Source organism: Bombina bombina, chromosome 6 (genome assembly GCF_027579735.1).
Source record: "Bombina bombina isolate aBomBom1 chromosome 6, aBomBom1.pri, whole genome shotgun sequence".
Taxonomy (NCBI): Eukaryota; Metazoa; Chordata; class Amphibia; order Anura; family Bombinatoridae; genus Bombina; species Bombina bombina.
In genome coordinates, this window is record NC_069504.1 from 585,499,281 (window position 1) to 585,517,963 (window position 18,683).

The following is an 18,683-nucleotide window of genomic DNA, read 5'->3' on the forward strand; positions in this document are numbered from 1 at the left end:
GAAGTTATGTTCCAAGAGGAACTTAACTGCATGTACAATAAGCTCCTTCATGAATGATGAAAGGTCAATGAACAAATCCAAATAGAACTCAATAGCTTTCAGGCCTAAATTAAACTATTAACCCCTAACCCTAACGTAACCCTAACCCTAATGTAACCCTAACCCTTTAACTTTAACATAATTAAACTAAATCTAAATTAAACTTACAATTATTAACTAAATAAACCTAATTAACCCCTATGTTGTATACCTCAGTCTAAGGCTGTGTCACTAAATGTGAGTATTTAGCAACAGGTGATGATTCTTGCAAGAGGATAGAAAAAGAAATTCTGTAAGAATTATTCTTTAATATGACTATAATATGCCTTGGCTATATAAAACTAGCTATAGACAAATATTCAATCTGGGTTATCTAACATATTAAATTAATACTCATACCTATCAAATATTAGTTGACATAAATCATTTATTAATCACAACAAGATTAATACATACCTCGAGATCTGAAGGTAACAGATAACAATAGCTTCATACAAATATCTATGAAAAACATATTTAATGCGTAATTCTTCTTTGAAGTAGTATATTTTATTCTAATCATGATTTTATAACTCCACACCCTAAACCGCCACCCCCTCACATCGCAACAACCTAAATTAAACTATTAACACCTAACCTTAAACCTAACCCTAACCCTAGCACCCCCTAACTTTAAAATAATTAAAATACTTCTAAATTAAATTTACAATTATTAACTAAATAATACCTAGTTAAAACTAAATACTTATCTGTGAAATAAAACCAAAGCTAGCTACAATATAACTAACTAGTCGTAAAGCCCGTGTACACGGGCCATTTTTTGCAGTACAGCGGTCCCACCCTTCGCTCTCTCTCTATCCCCCCTCTCTTTTGCTCTCTCTTTCTCCCCTCTCTTTTGATCTCTCTTTCTCCCCTACTGTGTCACACTCACGTACTCCGTCTCTCCAGCTCTCCTGAAGTCTGCTCTCTCCCCCCTCTCTTTTGCGCTCTCTCTCCTTCCTCTTTTGCGCTCTCTCTCCCCCCTCTTTTGCGCTCTCTCTCTGCCCCTCTATTTTGCGCTCTCTCCCCCTCTCTTTTGCGCTCTCTCCCCCTCTCTTTTGCACTCTCTCCCCCTCTCTTTTGTGCACTCTCCCCCTCACTTTTGTGCTCTCTCCCCCTCTCTTTTGTGCTCTCTCCCCCCTCTCTTTTGCTGTCTCTCTCCCCCCTCTCTTTTGCTGTCTCTCTCCCCCCTCTCTTTTGCCATCTCTCTCCCCCCTCTCTTTTGCTCTCTCTCTCCCCATCTCTTTTGCTGTCTCTCTTCCCCTCTCTTTTGTGCTCTCTCTCTCCCCCCTCTCTTTTGTGCTTTCTCTCTCCCCCCCTTTTTTTTTGTTGTCTCTCTCTCCCCCCTCTCTTTTGCTGTCTCTCTCCCCCTCTCTCTATTGCTCTCTCTCTCCCCCTCTCTCTTTTGCTCTCTCTTCCCCCTCTCTTTTGCTCTCTCTATCCCCCCCTCTTCTGCTCTCTCTATCCCCCCCTCTTTAGAGCTCTCTGTCTCTTAGCAGCTGGCCCCGGTATCTGGTCATGCCCGCCCCCGCCTGCGCCATGCCCAGCCCCGCCCGTGCCACACCCAGCCCCGCCCACACCACACCAGGCCCACATCGCACAAGCCCCGGTCACGCCCACTCCGCACTCGCCCGGCCACGCCCACTTTACCACACGACGCCAGGTTAGTTGGAAGGCCAGGTGTGTTTTTTCCTCGCGCGCAGTCTCTACTGCGCATGACAGCTTCGGACAAACACACTTGGCCTTTTATTATATAGGATAGTTATATTGTAGCTATCTTAGGTTTTATTTTTATTTCACAGGTAAGTTTGTATTTATTTTAACTAGGTAGACTAGTTAGTAAATAGTTATTAACTATTTATTAACTACCTAGTTCAAATAAATACAAACTTACATGTGAAATAAAACATAACCTGCCTTATACTAAATCTTAACAACACTAAATTACAAAAAATAAAAAAACTACCATTAAAAAAAAAAAAAAAAATTATAAAAAAGAAATAAAGATTATTCCTATTCTAATACCCTTAAAAACAAAAACAAAATAAAAAAGCCTAATAAACTACCAAGGGCCCTTAAAAGGGCCTTTTGGGGGACCCTTAAAAGGGCATTTTGTAGAGCATTGCCCTGAGTTAACAGCTCTTTTGCTCCAAAAAAAATACAAACACCCCCTAACACTATACAAACCCCCACCCCCTAAACAACCAAGGGCCCTTAAAAAGGCCTTTTGGGGGGGGCCTTAAAAAGGGCCTTTTGTAGGGCATTGTCCTGAGATAAACAGCTCTTTTGCTACAAAAAAAACACCCCCTAAAAATATACATTACACAAAATAAAAAACAAAATTATCCGAAATAAAAAATAATTACACCTAATCTAACAGCCCTATCAAAATAAAAAGAGGCCATCTGGATGAAGACTTCTCGCCGCCTGGATCAGGACTTCCACTCCGGGATGAAGGTCGTTCAAGCAGGACTTCAAAAACTGTAAGTGGATCGTCAGGGGGTTAGTGTTAGACTTTTTTAAGGTTTTTTTGAGTGGGTTTATTTTTTAGTTTAGGGTCTGGGCAGTAAGAGACCTAAATGCCCTTTTAAGGGCAATGCCCATACAAATGCCCTTTTCAGGGCAATGGGTAGCTTAGGTTTTTTAGAATTAGGTTTTTTATTTTGGGGGGTTGGTTGGGTGGTGGGTTTTACTGTTGGGGGGGGTTGTGTTTTTTTTTACAGGTAAAAGAGCTGATATCTTTGGGCCAATGCCCCACAAAAGGCCCTTTTAAGGGCCATTGGTAGTTTCTTGTAGACTAGGGTTTATTTTTTAGTTTAGGGTCTGGGCAGTAAGAGAGCTAAATGCCCTTTTAAAGGGACACAAAACCCATTTTTTTTCTTTCATGATTTAGAAAGAGCATGCACTTTTAAACAACTTTCTAATTTACTTCTGTTATCTATTTTGCATCATTCTCTTGATATCCTTTGCTGAAAAGCATATCTAGATAGGCCCAGTAGCTGCTGATTGGTGGCTGCACATAGATGCCTCATGTGATTGGCTCACCAATGTGCATTGCTATTTCTTCAGCAAAGTATATCTAAAGAATGATGCAAATTAGATAATAGAAGTAAATTGGAATGTTGTTTAAAATTGTATACTCTATCTGAATCATGAAAGAAAACGTTTGGGTTTAGTGTCCCTTTAAGGACAATGCCCATACAAATGCCCTTTTCAGGGCAATGGGTTGCTTATTTTTTTTTAGAATTAGGTTTTTTATTTTGGGGGGTTGGTTGGGTGGTGGGTTTTACTGTTGGGTGGGTTTTGCGTTTTATTTTTTACAGGTAAAAGAGCTGATATCTTTGGGGCAATGCCCCACAAAAGGCCCTTTTAAGGGCCATTGGTAGTTTATTGTAGGCTAGGGTTTATTTTTTAGTTTAGGGTCTGGGCAGTAAGAGAGCTAGATGCCCTTCTAAGGGCAATGCCCATACAAATGCCCTTTTCAGGGCAATGGGTAGCTTAGGTTTTTTTAGAATTAGGTTTTTTATTTTGGGGGGTTGGCTGGATAGTGGGTTTTACTGTTGGGGGGGTTTTGTGTTTTTTTTTTACAAGTAAAAGAGCTGATATCTTTGGGGCAATGCCCCACAAAAGGCCCTTTTAAGGGCCATTGTTAGTTTATTGTAGGCTATGGTTTATTTTTTAGTTTAGGGTCTGGGCAGTAAGAGAGCTAAATGCCCTTTTAAGGGCAATGCCCATACAAATGCCCTTTTCAGGGCAATGGGTAGCGTATATTTTTTTAGAATTAGGTTTTTTTTTTATTTTGGGGGGTTGGTTGGGTGGTGGGTTTTACTGTTGGGGGGGTTTTGTGTTTTTTTTTACAGGTAAAAGAGCTGATATCTTTGGGTCAATGCCCCACAAAAGGCCCTTTTAAGGGCCATTGGTAGTTTATTGTAGGCTAGGGTTTATTTTTTAGTTTAGGGTCTGGGCAGTTAGAGAGCTAAATATCCTTTTAAGGGCAATGCCCATACAAATGTCCTTTTCAGGGCAATGGGTAGCTTAGGTTTTTTTAGAATTAGGTTTTTTATTTTGGGGGGTTGGTTGGGTGGTGGGTTTTACTGTTGGGGGGTTTTGTGTTTTTTTTTTACAGGTAAAAAAGCTTATTTCTTTGGGGCAATGCCCCACAAAGGGCTCTTTTAAGGGCCATTGGTAGTTTATTGTAGGCTAGGGTTTATTTTTTAGTTTAGGGTCTGGGCAGTAAGAGAGCTAAATGCCCTTTTAAGGGCAATACCCATACAAATGCCCTTTTCAGGGCAATGGGTAGCTTAGGTTTTTTTAGAATTAGGTTTTTTATTTTGGGGGTTGGTTGGGTGGTGGGTTTTACTGTTGGGGGGGTTTTGTGTTTTTTTTAAAGGTAAAAGAGCTGATATCTTTGGGGCAATTCCCCACAAAAGGCCCTTTTAAGGGCCATTGGTAGTCTATTGTAGGCTATGGTTTATTTTTTAGTTTAGGGTCTGGGCAGTAAGAGAGCTAAATGCCCTTTTAAGGGCAATGCCCATACAAATGCCCTTTTCAGGGCAATGGGTAGCTTATGTTTTTTTTAGAATTCGTTTTTTTTTTATTTTGGGGGGTTGGTTGGGTGGTGGGTTTTACTGTTGGGGGGGGTTTGTGTTTTTTTTTACAGGTAAAAGAGCTGATATCTTTGGGGCAATGCCCCACAAAAGGCCCTTTTAAGGGCTATTGGTAGTTTATTGTAGGCTAGGTTTTTTTTATTTTGGGTGGACTTTTTTATTTTGATTGGGCTATTAGATTAGGTGTAATTCTTTTTTATTTTGGATAATTTCATTTATTTTCTGTAATTTAGTGTTTGTTATTTTTTGTAACTTAGTATTATTTTTTTGTAATTAGATACTTTGTAATTTTTAGAGTAGTGTTAGGATTTTTTAATGTGTAATTTAGTTTAATTTAATTGGTAGTTAGTTTAATTTTAGTTTAATTATTATATTAGTTTAATTGTTAGTTTAAACATAGTTTTTTTAATTTGACAGGTAAGTTTTCATTTAATTTAAGCTAGGGAAATTGTAATGTTAATAGAAAGTTAGGGGGTTGTTGTGAAGGAAATGGAAGCTGATATAGAAGTAGTAGAGGAGGTATACATGAGAGACATCGGGAAGCACAATTTGTTTGTTTCATGTGTTATTATTTGATTTATTGTTTTTTTTATTCATTGTTTGTTTATTTGTTAACTGCATTGTGTATGTGCAGCCTATGCAGCTGTAAAGTCATATTGAGTTGTAACTCTACCAATTGTACATGCACAGTGTATAATTCTTTCTTTGCAAAATAAAAATATTTAAAAAAAAAAGAAAGTTAGGGGGTTGTTAGGTTTAGAGGTAAATAGTTTAATTTAATTTATTTAGATGTGGGGGGCTTTTGGTTTAGGGGTTAATAGTTAGTTTAGTATATTTTGTTGTGGGGGGCTTGCAGTTTAGGGGTTAATAGGTTTATTATAGTGGCAACACGGTGTAGGACTTAATATCTTTAGTATAGGGGGGTGATGTGGGCGGACGGCAGATTAGAGATTAATAATATTTAAATAGTGTTTTCAATGTGGGAGGGTGGCGGTTTAGGGGTTAATAACTTTATTATAGTGGTGAGGATGTCAAGGAGTGGTGGAATAGGGGTTAATATTTTTTTAAAGTGGCGGCGATATCGGGAGTGGCAGATTAGGGGTTAATAAATGTATTATATTGTTTGTGATGCGGGAGGGCCTTGGTTTAGGGGTTAATAGGTAGTTTATGGGTGTTAGTGTACTTTTTAACACATTAGTTATGAGTTTTATGTTACAGCTTTGTAGCATAACACTCATAACTACTGATTTTAGATGTCATTTTAGGTTGTAACGCTCGCTTTTTAGCCTCACCGCAAAACTCGTAATACCGGCGCTATGGGAATCCCATGAAAAAATGTAATTTTTAGGAATGCGGGACTGACGTTGCGGTACACCTATACTGACAAGACTTGTAATGGCTGCGTTAAGGAAAATGATGTGTTATGGGCCACAACGCTGCTATTTGACTCATAACACAAGACTCGTAATCTAGGTGAATGTGCTCACTTCCCTGGAGAATGATAATGGTTATGCAGGAACCAGCATTTATTGGCTAAAACGCAAGATTGTAAAAATGCTGAAAAATAATAGGGGATGCCCTTAATGTGTACAATAATAGTTAATGAGCAGTTGTGACAGTGAGTCACTAATTAGGTGGGTATTAATGACACTAATATATCAATATATATAGTGGTGAATAAAATGCAAAAAATATATGTAGTTAGAAATGACAAAAAAGTCCTCAAAAAGGATTAACAATAGTGTATCAATAATATATCAGTGAATACAATATTACATATGTTCTACAGTTGATAATCATAAAAAACCATAGAAAAAAGTCCTTAGGTGACTTATAGATGGTATCAGTATAGGTGAGTTAGTTGGCACAGTCAAGGCAGCTATCTGTAGAGGATCAAGGCTGCAACCCAGGATCAGTAATCTGCAGTAAATAGAAGGGGACAAAAGCGCCATAGAGTGTAAAAATAACTGATATAAGGGGCAGTCTGCAGTGGACTAGATACAGGTAATCATTGAGATAAGAAGTATATTAATATAACAGTATTTCAGCTAGATTACGAGTTGTGCATTCGTCTTTTAACGCTGAAAATATAGTCATTTCATTGTTAAAACAGCACCGTCGCGGGGGGCGTGTCCGAACCACGATCTTGAATGGTCGCACTTTTCCTGTGCTCCTGCGGATCACTTAATAATCCGCTGATTATACGAGAGAATCTATAGTGAAACAACATCAAACAACCTATACTTATCCATTCTGTCTAGCAGAACCTTGTTTCACTGTATTATTGAAGCAGGAGCTCAGCATCGGACGTTAGAGGCCTAGAGCGGCGGCTCACATATAGGCAGCGCCACCCCCTCAGATTTCTGAGGGTACTCGTCTACACTGGACACCACAATACTTTTGTGCCGACACACCTATAATTGCTGCATATACGAAGACTGTTATCAAGTTTTAGGCAGACAGTGTTCACGGAACATGCAGAATCATCAAGAGGCATCTAAGTACACAGTAAAATGGCCGCCACAGAAAATGGAGAAGTGACAACAAACTTTAGCCTACACTACTTAAAACTAGAAAAACTCTTGGAGTCAATGATTGAAAGAGCACCTTACGACTTTCTGATACATAGGATCAGCGCAATAGATAACCTGCAGGCGCCCGATGAGCGAACCCTTGCTGCCGTCACCCAAGAGAATGTCAAAGCACCAGGGAAGATGGCGCTAACCGACAATGTATCACAGGGAGCCGTATCGCCTGTTTCTACTGCAATGCAGAGTCAGGCGCCACATGCATCTGGGGGCTTCTCCTCGAGATCTTCCCCTGTACCATGCCATCAGGTCAGACCCCAAGCAACAAAGATGATGGGAGGTAATAAACAGGAGACGCCAGCGCCGAAAGAGCTGGCCGGAATACAGCCGCAGGCTGCCCTCACAGACAGCTCCTCAGCGACAGGCATGCCCATGAAGGGGTCTGGGAGGAATCCCTGGAAAGAGGTATGCGGCAATCCGCCAAGCACAACCAGCAATAACCCTCTGATAAACATTTACCAGGAGACAATAGCGGTAAGGCCCCGGGCCTTGGGCAGGTTGACAGGCAGTATGTGGCCCACAAAGAATGCAAGCCTGCCTTACACAATCACAAATATGGACCCTGTAGGATTCACGTTTGATCCTGGCAGGTTTTCCGGAGATGCTGTAATGTTCTCTCACATACGAAGTTCCCTGGCACCAACGGACGTGGGAGATTGAGTAATTACAAATGACCTCAGTTAATTTTATTTTATTGCATACCCTGAATAAACGCTGTTGGGGAATGACATTTGTTAGTTTATTATAAAATTTAGTTTTGCTTGGAGTTTAAGTTTCAATTAAGGCAGTTGAGTTTATATGGTCTTATAAATTTACATGTGATAATATGCCCTGAAGCATTGAATAGTGTGAGATGTTTGTGCCTTCCGATCCCATTTTTAGTAATTGATTACCCTCGGGGGCTTGCGGCCGGAGCTGCTGAGGATAACAGCAAGACAAGTTCTTTAAGAGAATAGGACTGGATGAAAGAACAGACTTAATAAGCTAATGCACGAAACCTCATAATGTCTGATTTTATAACTAAAATGTTACACAGATGAGACTGTCATATCACTGAGGAAAACCCACTGTAATGTGCCTTCTTTCTGTGCACAGACAGCAAAGTCACAACACGATAGTATGAGGTGGCACAGGGGTAAATTTGTCATATCATTACTTGTTGTTCCAGTGTAGATTTTTTTTTTTTTTATGTTACTTGTTCCTTGACAATCATCAGTATTATATAGAGCTACAGGACCCAAAAGGAGTTATGTAACAGGAGAACAAGAAAAACCAAAACAAAACACTTGTTGCCTAATGCTCAGATTCATAACAGCTTTATACCAGTGTACTGTTACTCTGTTAGATGAAAAGCTAATATTCAGGTTCATAACAGCTAAAGCCTAATTCCAGTGTACTGTTATATGAAAAGCAATAATCAACAATTATTATACAGATTGCTTTTAATATCAAGTGTTTATATGCCAATGATGGTGCATGTTGTTTAATTTTTACTTATGTTGTGAAACTTTAATATCTTTTAATAAAGCTCTTTTGAAAATCAAAAAAAACAGCACCGTCGCCATTACGAGTCTTGTCGGTATAGGTTTACCGCAAGCCTTTTAGACTGTAACGCAACGTCAGTCATGCACTCGTAAAAATGACATTTATTAATGGGATTCCCATAGCGGTGAGGCTAAAAAACCTGCGTTACAGCCTAAAACCACCATCTAAAAGCAGTAGTTATGAGTTTTACGCTACAAATCTGTAACATAAAACTCATAACTAAACTGCTCCAAAGTACACTACACACCCATAAACTACCTATTAACCCCTAAACCGAGGCCCTCCCGCATCGCAAACACTACATTAAATTTATTAACCCCTAATCTGCCACTTCCGATATTGCCGCCACTTTGAAAAAATATTAACCCCTATTCCGCCGCTCCCTGACATCGTCACCACTAAAATTAAATTTATTAACCCATAAACCACCGCCCTCCCGCATCGCAAACACTATTTAAATATTTTAACCCCTAATCTGCCGTCTGCCCACATCGCCCCCACTATACTAAAGTTATTAAACCTATTAACCCCTAAACCTTCCACAATGAAATATACTAAAGTAAACTATTAACCCCTTTACCCAAAAGCCCCCCCACATCGCAATAAACTAATTCAAACTATTCACCCCTAAACCAAAGCCCCCTAACTTTATATTAAAAACATAATTTATGTAAGAACTTACCTGATAAATTAATTTATTTCATATTGGCAAGAGTCCATGAACTAGTGACGTATGGGATATACATTCCTACCAGGAGGGGCAAAGTTTCCCAAACCTCAAAATGCCTATAAATACACCTCCCACCACACCGACAACTCAGTTTAACGAATAGCCAAGTAGTGAGGTGATAACAAAAAAAGGAGTAAAAAAGCATACAAAAAGATGAACTGGAAATATAATTGTGCTTTTATACAAAAAATGAAAACCACCATAAAAAAAGGATGGGCCTCAAGGACTCTTGCCAATATGAAACACATCAATTTATCATGTAAGTTCTTACATAAATTATGTTTTATTTAATGTAATTGGCAAGAGTTCATGAGCTAGTGAAGTATGGGATAGAAATACCTAAGATGTGGGAGACCACAGAAGAGTCACTATAGATTGAGGGATAAAATAAAAACAGCTATTTTCGCTGAGATATTAAATTCAAACAAAAATACGTTTTTCTTATGAATCTCAAGAAAAAATCTTAAATCATAAGCAGAAGAATCAAACTGAGACAGTTGCTTGAAGAACTTTCCTACCAAAGACTGCTTCAGAAGAAGCAAATACATCAAAATGGTAAAATTTAGTATATGTATGCAAAGAAGACCAAGTTGCTGCTTTGCAAATTAAAAGCCCAAGAAGTGGCAACTGATCTAGCAGAATGAGCTCTGATCCTCTGAGGCGGAGATTGCCCTGCCTCCAAATAAGCTTTGTGAATCAAAAGCTATAACCAAGATGCCAAAGAAATGGCAGAGGCTGATTTAATAACAGGCTTGATACGAACCAAAGCCTGAACAAAACAGTGAATATCAGGAAGCTTAGCAATCTTTCTATGAAAAAAAGAGCAGAGATTTGTTCCTTCATAGTACTTGCAGACAAACCTTTATCTAAAATATCCTGAAGAAACTTTAAAATTCTAGGAATTCTAAAAGAATGCACTCAATATTAGGGGACAGTGTTGCGCTTACGACAGAGGAATATCAAACTCCTCACTAAAAAACAACTTCCTCAAATTGCCAAAGAAAAAAGATTATACAGATAGAAATAGAGAGGGCGCTACAAAAGCTAAAGATATCAAACACTTCTCAAAAATATTAACTATTTTTTAAAATATATGAATATATATATTAGGGTATATAAAATGTATATAAAAAACACGGGACATCTCCCTTAATCATAGGTAGGACATATTAAAGTGAATATAGATACAAACAAATCGAAATTTAAACCTGTATATTGATATGAAATGCTGATTAAAATGTCTCTTTAGAGTTTAGAGATAAGATATATTTAGAGATAAGATATATTTTTATATGGGGGAGGACAACATGCAATGTGGCAATGATATTGGAATATCTACCAATATTTCTGACCTTTTGTCCGATTTAGAGTTGGCTATGACAAAAGAACCCAAAAAAAAGATGGAATTAGTCTTTTTAAACAGGTATACTACTAAGGGGATTACCCCAAGGGGTCTTCAATTTAATACAAACTTCACTTTTGTATTAATTGGTAAATTACAATTAGAATGGTCTGAAACCTTGAAAAAAGCCTCAAATGAATTGATAGACATTCTAAAAAGGTCCTGCATGGAAACTTTAACAACTATTGAAACTGAAATCCTTAATCTTAAAGAAAAATTAAAGGGAATGAAAGATGAAGCTGAATATAAAGAACGACAGAACGTTATAATTAATAAACTTGACAATCTAAATAAAGATCTACTTTGGTCCAAATGGGGAAAGATGGAAATGGATATTAAAGACAATATAGAACAGGTAGAGACAGGGAATGAATTAAAAAATAAATAAGAGATAATAAATAAAAAAAACCAAGCTGAAAACACTTTGAGGGTTAATAATATTGGTCCAAATAAAAATAGAAGATACCAAAACAACCAAATAAACTATCACAACCATGGACACAATTATAATAGAGGAAATATAACACTAATGGTTTCAATAGGAACAACTACAACCCTAGCTTCCAGAATGATAGATTATACTATGGCCATAGCTATGATGGAAATAGAAATTATTCACATAATAATTTCGACAGTGATAGATATCCAACACCTAATGATAGGGGTAATTATCAATATAATAATTATGACAACCATTTCCCTAGAGAACGTGAACAACAACATAGTGAATGGGAATACCCAAAACAGAGAAATAATAATAGATGGGGTAACCACAGACAGGAACAGAATTGTTGGAGAACACCTACACATAACAAATTTGAACCACTAAAAGATAATCCAGTTATAGATAATGTACTGACAACAGAAGAGAAGACTTATTTAGAATACAGCCCTCTAAAGGAGGACACTTCAAGAGATCTTCTAAGATCAGAACCAGAACAAAATCAAAGGCGAAAAAGAGGTTTAGAGGAAAGAGGGGAGGGGGAACCTCAAAACTATGCAAAAAGATGGAGATGAACAAACAAAGTCAAGGAATCTTCAATTTGAGTAAAGTACAATTAAATAAAAAACAAGAGAAATTACTTGACTTAGGTTTGTCATATACACCTACAGTTAGGATGAATAAATTTAATACCAACATCCATGTTAAGAAATTTATTAGGAACCTAAAATTGAAAAGATTGGGGGGCGGAGCCTATAGTTGAAGCGGCAGGACGCATTTTTGTGGAGCTCCTGGATCTAATTATCCTTAAAAGCCTTAATTGCAGGACATTTGTCTAAAACAGAACACATTTATGCTCAGAAATAGTCTGAGATAATTGGAAATACAAATCCACATTGAGATTGCCGATCGCCTATGCTCTTCAGCTGTGCCACAAAGTGATCGCTACCTTTTGCAAGGCCGACCGTCTGCGTGACCAGGGCTGCCGCATTATACCTCCCCCCGGTAAACTGGGTTACAAGGCAGGAGATTATCACTGCTTCACAAGACTGTTAAATGGGATTACACCGGGCGAGCTGTACACAAGACATATTTAAACCACAGCTCTGTCACATTCACTCAGTAACCTGATCAGATGGCGCCTAATATTATTATGACGCTGGATGCCGTGACCTGCTTACTAGATGAGCACTTTGCGAGTCTGCTCCATACATGGTCCACTACATGGGAGGATCTACGGGCAGAGATAGTGCGAAGAGGTGTCAAGCATTCTATGCCCACAGTGAAAAATGGGAAAATAAACGGAGAGGATAGCACACGTGCACGCTTTCCATATCAAGCGGTGTCCTCACGCCAAGACCGAGTTCTGGATAAGATCAGTGCCATACTTACCCCCCAGCAAAATACCCAAATGGAGCAAGTTGCGACAGAGGGAGGTGGAGATGGTCCCATATGTATACCCGACAAGCAAGCCCTGGATTTACCGACTGAGCAACCTGTAGCGTGGAGCGCTGAGGCACAATCATCGCAAGTGCAGGAACAAACTTGGACCGAGAACACTCTACCTGTTAAAAGGAACACTCAGCGGATCCTGAGCAATTCCACTAAACATCAAAGAACTCTAGTTAAGTCCATAACTGCTGGCAAACAGGATCCCTGGATTCCCATCGCATCGGTTGTGATATGGACAGAAGTTACGGCACTAGTACCTCACCCTAGCAAAGACCGCAGGTCTGAAGGCTCTCCCATTGCCCAAAGGAACTGTCCTTATTATTGCTACTCCGCCATATCCTATCATCTGACTCCGGTAAAGCTTGGTATCGTGTAAGCTGTGCATACTGGGCCCGGTATGAATCTACAGGGAGTGCAGAATTATTAGGCAAGTTGTATTTTTGAGGATTAATTTTATTATTGAACAACAACCATGTTCTCAATGAACCCAAAAAACTCATTAATATCAAAGCTGAATAGTTTTGGAAGTAGTTTTTAGTTTGTTTTTAGTTATAGCTATTTTAGGGGGATATCTGTGTGAGCAGGTGACTATTACTGTGCATAATTATTAGGCAACTTAACAAAAAACAAATATATACCCATTTCAATGATTTATTTTTACCAGTGAAACCAATATAACATCTCAACATTCACAAATATACATTTCTGACATTCAAAAACAAAACAAAAACAAATCAGTGACCAATATAGCCACCTTTCTTTGCAAGGACACTCAAAAGCCTGCCATCCATGGATTCTGTCAGTGTTTTGATCTGTTCACCATCAACATTGCGTGCAGCAGCAACCACAGCCTCCCAGACACTGTTCAGATAGGTGTACTGTTTTCCCTCCTTGTAAATCTCACATTTGATGATGGACCACAGGTTCTCAATGGGGTTCAGATCAGGTGAACAAGGAGGCCATGTCATTAGATTTTCTTCTTTTATACCCTTTCTTGCCAGCCACGCTGTGGAGTACTTGGACGCGTGTGATGGAGCATTGTCCTGCATGAAAATCATGTTTTTCTTGAAGGATGCAGACTTCTTCCTGTACCACTGCTTGAAGAAGGTGTCTTCCAGAAACTGGCAGTAGGACTGGGAGTTGAGCTTGACTCCATCCTCAACCCGAAAAGGCCCCACAAGCTCATCTTTGATGATACCAGCCCAAACCAGTACTCCACCTCCACCTTGCGGGCGTCTGAGTCGGACTGGAGCTCTCTGCCCTTTACCAATCCAGCCACGGGCCCATCCATCTGGCCCATCAAGACTCACTCTCATTTCATCAGTCCATAAAACCTTAGAAAAATCAGTCTTGAGATATTTCTTGGCCCAGTCTTGACATTTCAGCTTGTGTGTTTTGTTCAGTGGTGGTCGTCTTTCAGCCTTTCTTACCTTGGCTATGTCTCTGAGTATTGCACACCTTGTGCTTTTGGGCACTCCAGTGATGTTGCAGCTCTGAAATATGGCCAAACTGGTGGCAAGTGGCATCTTGGCAGCTGCACGCTTGACTTTTCTCAGTTCATGGGCAGTTATTTTGTGCCTTGATTTTTCCACACGCTTCTTGCGACCCTGTTGACTATTTTGAATGAAACGCTTGATTGTTCGATGATCACGCTTCAGAAGCTTTGCAATTTTAAGAGTGCTGCATCCCTCTGCAAGATATCTCACTATTTTTAACTTTTCTGAGCCTGTCAAGTCCTTCTTTTGACCCATTTTGCCAAAGGAAAGGAAGTTGCCTAATAATTATGCACACCTGATATAGGGTGTTGATGTCATTAGACCACACCCCTTCTCATTCCAGAGATGCACATCACCTAATATGCTTAATTGGTAGTAGGCTTTCAAGCCTATACAGCTTGGAGTAAGACAACATGCATAAAGAGGATGATGTGGTCAAAATACTCATTTGCCTAATAATTCTGCACTCCCTGTATGCCTATAATGAGGTGTATCATAAGCCGGTTGACACTGTGTGGGTTAATTACTGGGACTGTTTTGCTCAAACCAACACACCCACGCTTGACCTAAGTACAATTGTTATTGTTATTATTATTTCTATTTCTTGTTTTATTTTCTATTAAATCATTGTTTAGCCCTTACTAGTGAGTATTCCCACCGCAGAAAGTAATGGAAAAGGTGGCTTCTTAGTTCAGGTGCTTTCAGGGCCTTGGGGAATGAGATAGACTACTGATGCCATGAGGACAAAGTTTCTAAGATTTATTTGCAAGTCTGAAAACTGTATATAACATTTACAAATTGCTGTAACAGTGGGGACTATAGATATGTGCACCCATATAAACCGCTACTACTTTGTATTTTTAAAAATGCTATTCCTACTAGGTGGTGAAGTCAACTCATTATGTGCATTTCTATACATATTGCACTTGTTGGTCTCCAAATTAATTCCATCAGGGTTAAGTGTCTAGTACCTATGACCTAAATTTGCAAATATGCTGACATTATAGGTGGATAGTACCTTATATAGATTGTTAGAAATGATAGGCCCTATTGAGTATCACAATGCTAATATATATATATATATATATATATATATATATATATATATATATATATATATATATATATATATATATATATATATATATATATATATATATATATATATAAAACCTTGGGCTAATGTGCAGGTACAAAATAAATATAATGCCAACTCCACATTTTATTAATTCTATGCCATTTTAGCAGAGATCATAGCCAGTCCCCATAGGGGAACCCTACTGTGAATATTTAAGTACCTGATCGTTTGGTAGACATTTTTTATATGCGCTTTGGGATACATTACTCTTTCTTTAGGAGCCACTTTTACTTTATATAGCACACAATATGACTAGGCTGTTTAGCAAGGTTAACAGGGTGGCTCCCTTCAACAATGTGGAGACTAGCAATACCCAGATGTTTTACTTGACTATAGTGGAAAGCTCCTTTGGTGTAGCTCTTTATATGTTTTTATGTTTATATCAGCTTATATATTTATGTTACTGTATTGACAGAAAATGAGGTTATTCAGATGAGATCCAAAAGTGGTCTCTTTAGTTGGTAATTTCCTCCAATTACATGTTTACATAGAGTTGAGGCCCAAAAGTGGCCTCATCTATCAGTTTGGAGGTATATAGCATATTTGTTATACTATCTACTTGTTGCACCCTCTTCTTCTTGTACCTTTGTCTGGAATGCATATCTCCAACGTACAACTCTATGCCTTATATTATTTGTATTCCAAAATTCTTGCTGTGCTATTTTATTGTATGTTTCATGTATGCCTTGTTTTAAACCTCAAATAAAAAAAAGAAAAAAAAAAAAAAAAGAAAAGATTTTTCATGAAGAATCCCCTAGAAAGACAATTGTCACTTCAAACCGAGAAACCAGACACTGTACAACACACTAATCTTAAACCCAAATCCAAATTTTATCCCATTCTTTCCAAAGACAACTATTTAAATACATTTGAAAAAGTCTTGAAAGAACTAAAAATATGTAATCCCCCCAGATTTAGGAGCCAAAATGTCAATAGAAAAAAAAGGAAAACCTTAAGTGAATTACAAACAAATGCTCAGATCACCATTAAGCCAGCGGACAAGGATTTGTTGTAATGGACACAGAAAAATACATGTGTGAAGCATAAAGCCTCTTGAATGATTATAAAACATATAAGATTTTACAATACAATCTGACTAATAGATTTACAATTATACTGAACAAAATCCTCCTTGATGGTAAAAAAATCAGGGTTCTTAATGACAAAGAATTTGCCTACTTGACCCTGTTTCCCCAAAATTCCCATCTTTTACTTTCTCCCTAAGGTTCATAAATGTCTAATCAATCCCTCAGGGAGGCCATTAATTTCAGGCATAAATTCAATTTTTGCCAATCTATCCCAGTATGTGGATAGGTTCCTTCAGCCACATGTATGGAATTTAGACTCACACCTCAAAGACTCTACTCAGGTCTTAAACATTCTGAACTCATTAGAATGGTGAGATGATATGATTCTGGCAACCTGCAATGTGTCTTCCCTATACACTGTGATTAATCATAAACAGGGAATCCAAGCAGTAAACCATTTTCTAGAAAAAGACCAGGTGATGAAAAATACACATCAAAAATGTATTTTTGCAAGTATTAAATACATACTGGAACACAACTATTTCTCCTTTGATAACAAACTATTTTTACAGGTAGAAGGGGCCGCTATGGGTACAAGCTTTGCACAAAGCTATGCCAATCTTTTTATAGGTGTCTGGGATGAAGCTTTTCTCAGGGATGGTGGCTATGATGCAAACCTCGTACTCTATAAGCATTATATAGATGATCTACTAATAATATGGAGGGGGCCCAAATATGAACTTACAAGAATGTTTGAAAATATTATTAGAAATTATTTTGGACTCCAATTTGTATGTAGTCAAAGCAGGGATACGGCTTTTTCTTTGGATTTTGAGGTAATGGTGATTAACAATAAATTGGAGACAAAGACCCATTTCAAAAAAGTGGACTGTACCAATTTTATACATGCTAACAGCTGTCACTTAAAGGCATGGAAAGACAATATTCCGATTGACCAAAGTTTACACATACGGAAAAACTGCTCTAGAATTGAAGACTTTGAAGGTCAAATAACCTTATTGGCAGAAGAATTCAATGTAAGAGGTTATGATGAGGGAAATATTGATAAAGCTATAAAGAAAGCTAAAACTGCAGAGAGGGCAACAATGCTGATTTCATGTTTATTAAAAGGATAATTAACAAACACTGGTATTTGCTTAAGGAAGATACTATTATATGAGAGAAATTACCAACCATAACCCTACTTTTGTCTTCAAAAAAGTAAAAAATTTCAAAACTATACTGACCCCCATTGAGCTTAAATATAAAGCAAAATTGAAGACCCAAGGTGATATAGATGGGAACAAAATAGCTGGGTACTTTCCCTGCTATACATGTAAGGACTGTAAGCATAGTTATAAGATTAAAAATATAAGGATAAATAATTCTGAGGATGAATACACTATAAAATAAATAATTAGATGCACACAGAAAAATGTTATCTATGTATTAAAGTGCACTTGTAATTTGTTTTACATCAGAGAAACCAAAAGATGTCTCAGAGATTGCATAAGAGAACACTTGTGGCGTATAGAAAAGGAAAAAGAGGATACACATCTTTATAAACATTTTGAAGAAATACACCAAGGTAATACCAGAGATATTTGTTATTGAGGCATTCACAAATTTAAAGGTCACTGGATGGGAGGGAACATAGAAAAGACTTTGCTCATAAAAGAAGCAAAGCTAATATATAAGTTTGACACCTTTTTTTCCTAGAGGTTTAAATTCTGAATTAGACTTCTCACCCTTTCTTTTTGAATAATCTGATACAGATTACACTTCATTCTTTAAATTTAATTTTGCACTATTTCTACTCTTTTCACATCTAGCTTTAATTTTTAGTTTATTTTATATATATTTTTATATATTTTTCAGTTTTATTACTTTTTCACATATATCATGTCTCATAATTTCCTTAGGATTTTAATTTTATCCTTGAATGTATTAATTTCGAAAATTCAATAAGATAATTTGATTATATGATTGAGACTTTGGGCTCTATATTTTATAGTAGGACATATACTAGCTATGTCCTGCATCTTTCTATTATCGTTTTAAGATTTAAGATGCTTATTAACAGAATGTTATAACATGTCCTTTGTATACCACCTTAAAATAAAATACGTTAATACCACCTTATTATAAGGAATTGTAAAAACCACCATCTACCAGTA

At 37.6% G+C, this 18,683-nt stretch overlaps 1 protein-coding gene across 1 annotated transcript in view; it reads left to right on the forward strand.

Annotated features, from left to right (window-relative positions):
• Positions 1 to 17,345: 17,345 nt before the first annotated feature.
• The window catches only part of LOC128664525 (beta-1,3-galactosyl-O-glycosyl-glycoprotein beta-1,6-N-acetylglucosaminyltransferase 3-like), an 88,578-nt gene continuing 87,240 nt past the window's right edge, over positions 17,346 to 18,683 (forward strand). Inside the window, exon 1 of the mRNA XM_053719345.1 lies at positions 17,346 to 17,606. Coding sequence (XP_053575320.1) covers positions 17,346 to 17,606 — 261 coding nt within the window. The remainder of the gene's footprint in view (positions 17,607 to 18,683) is intronic.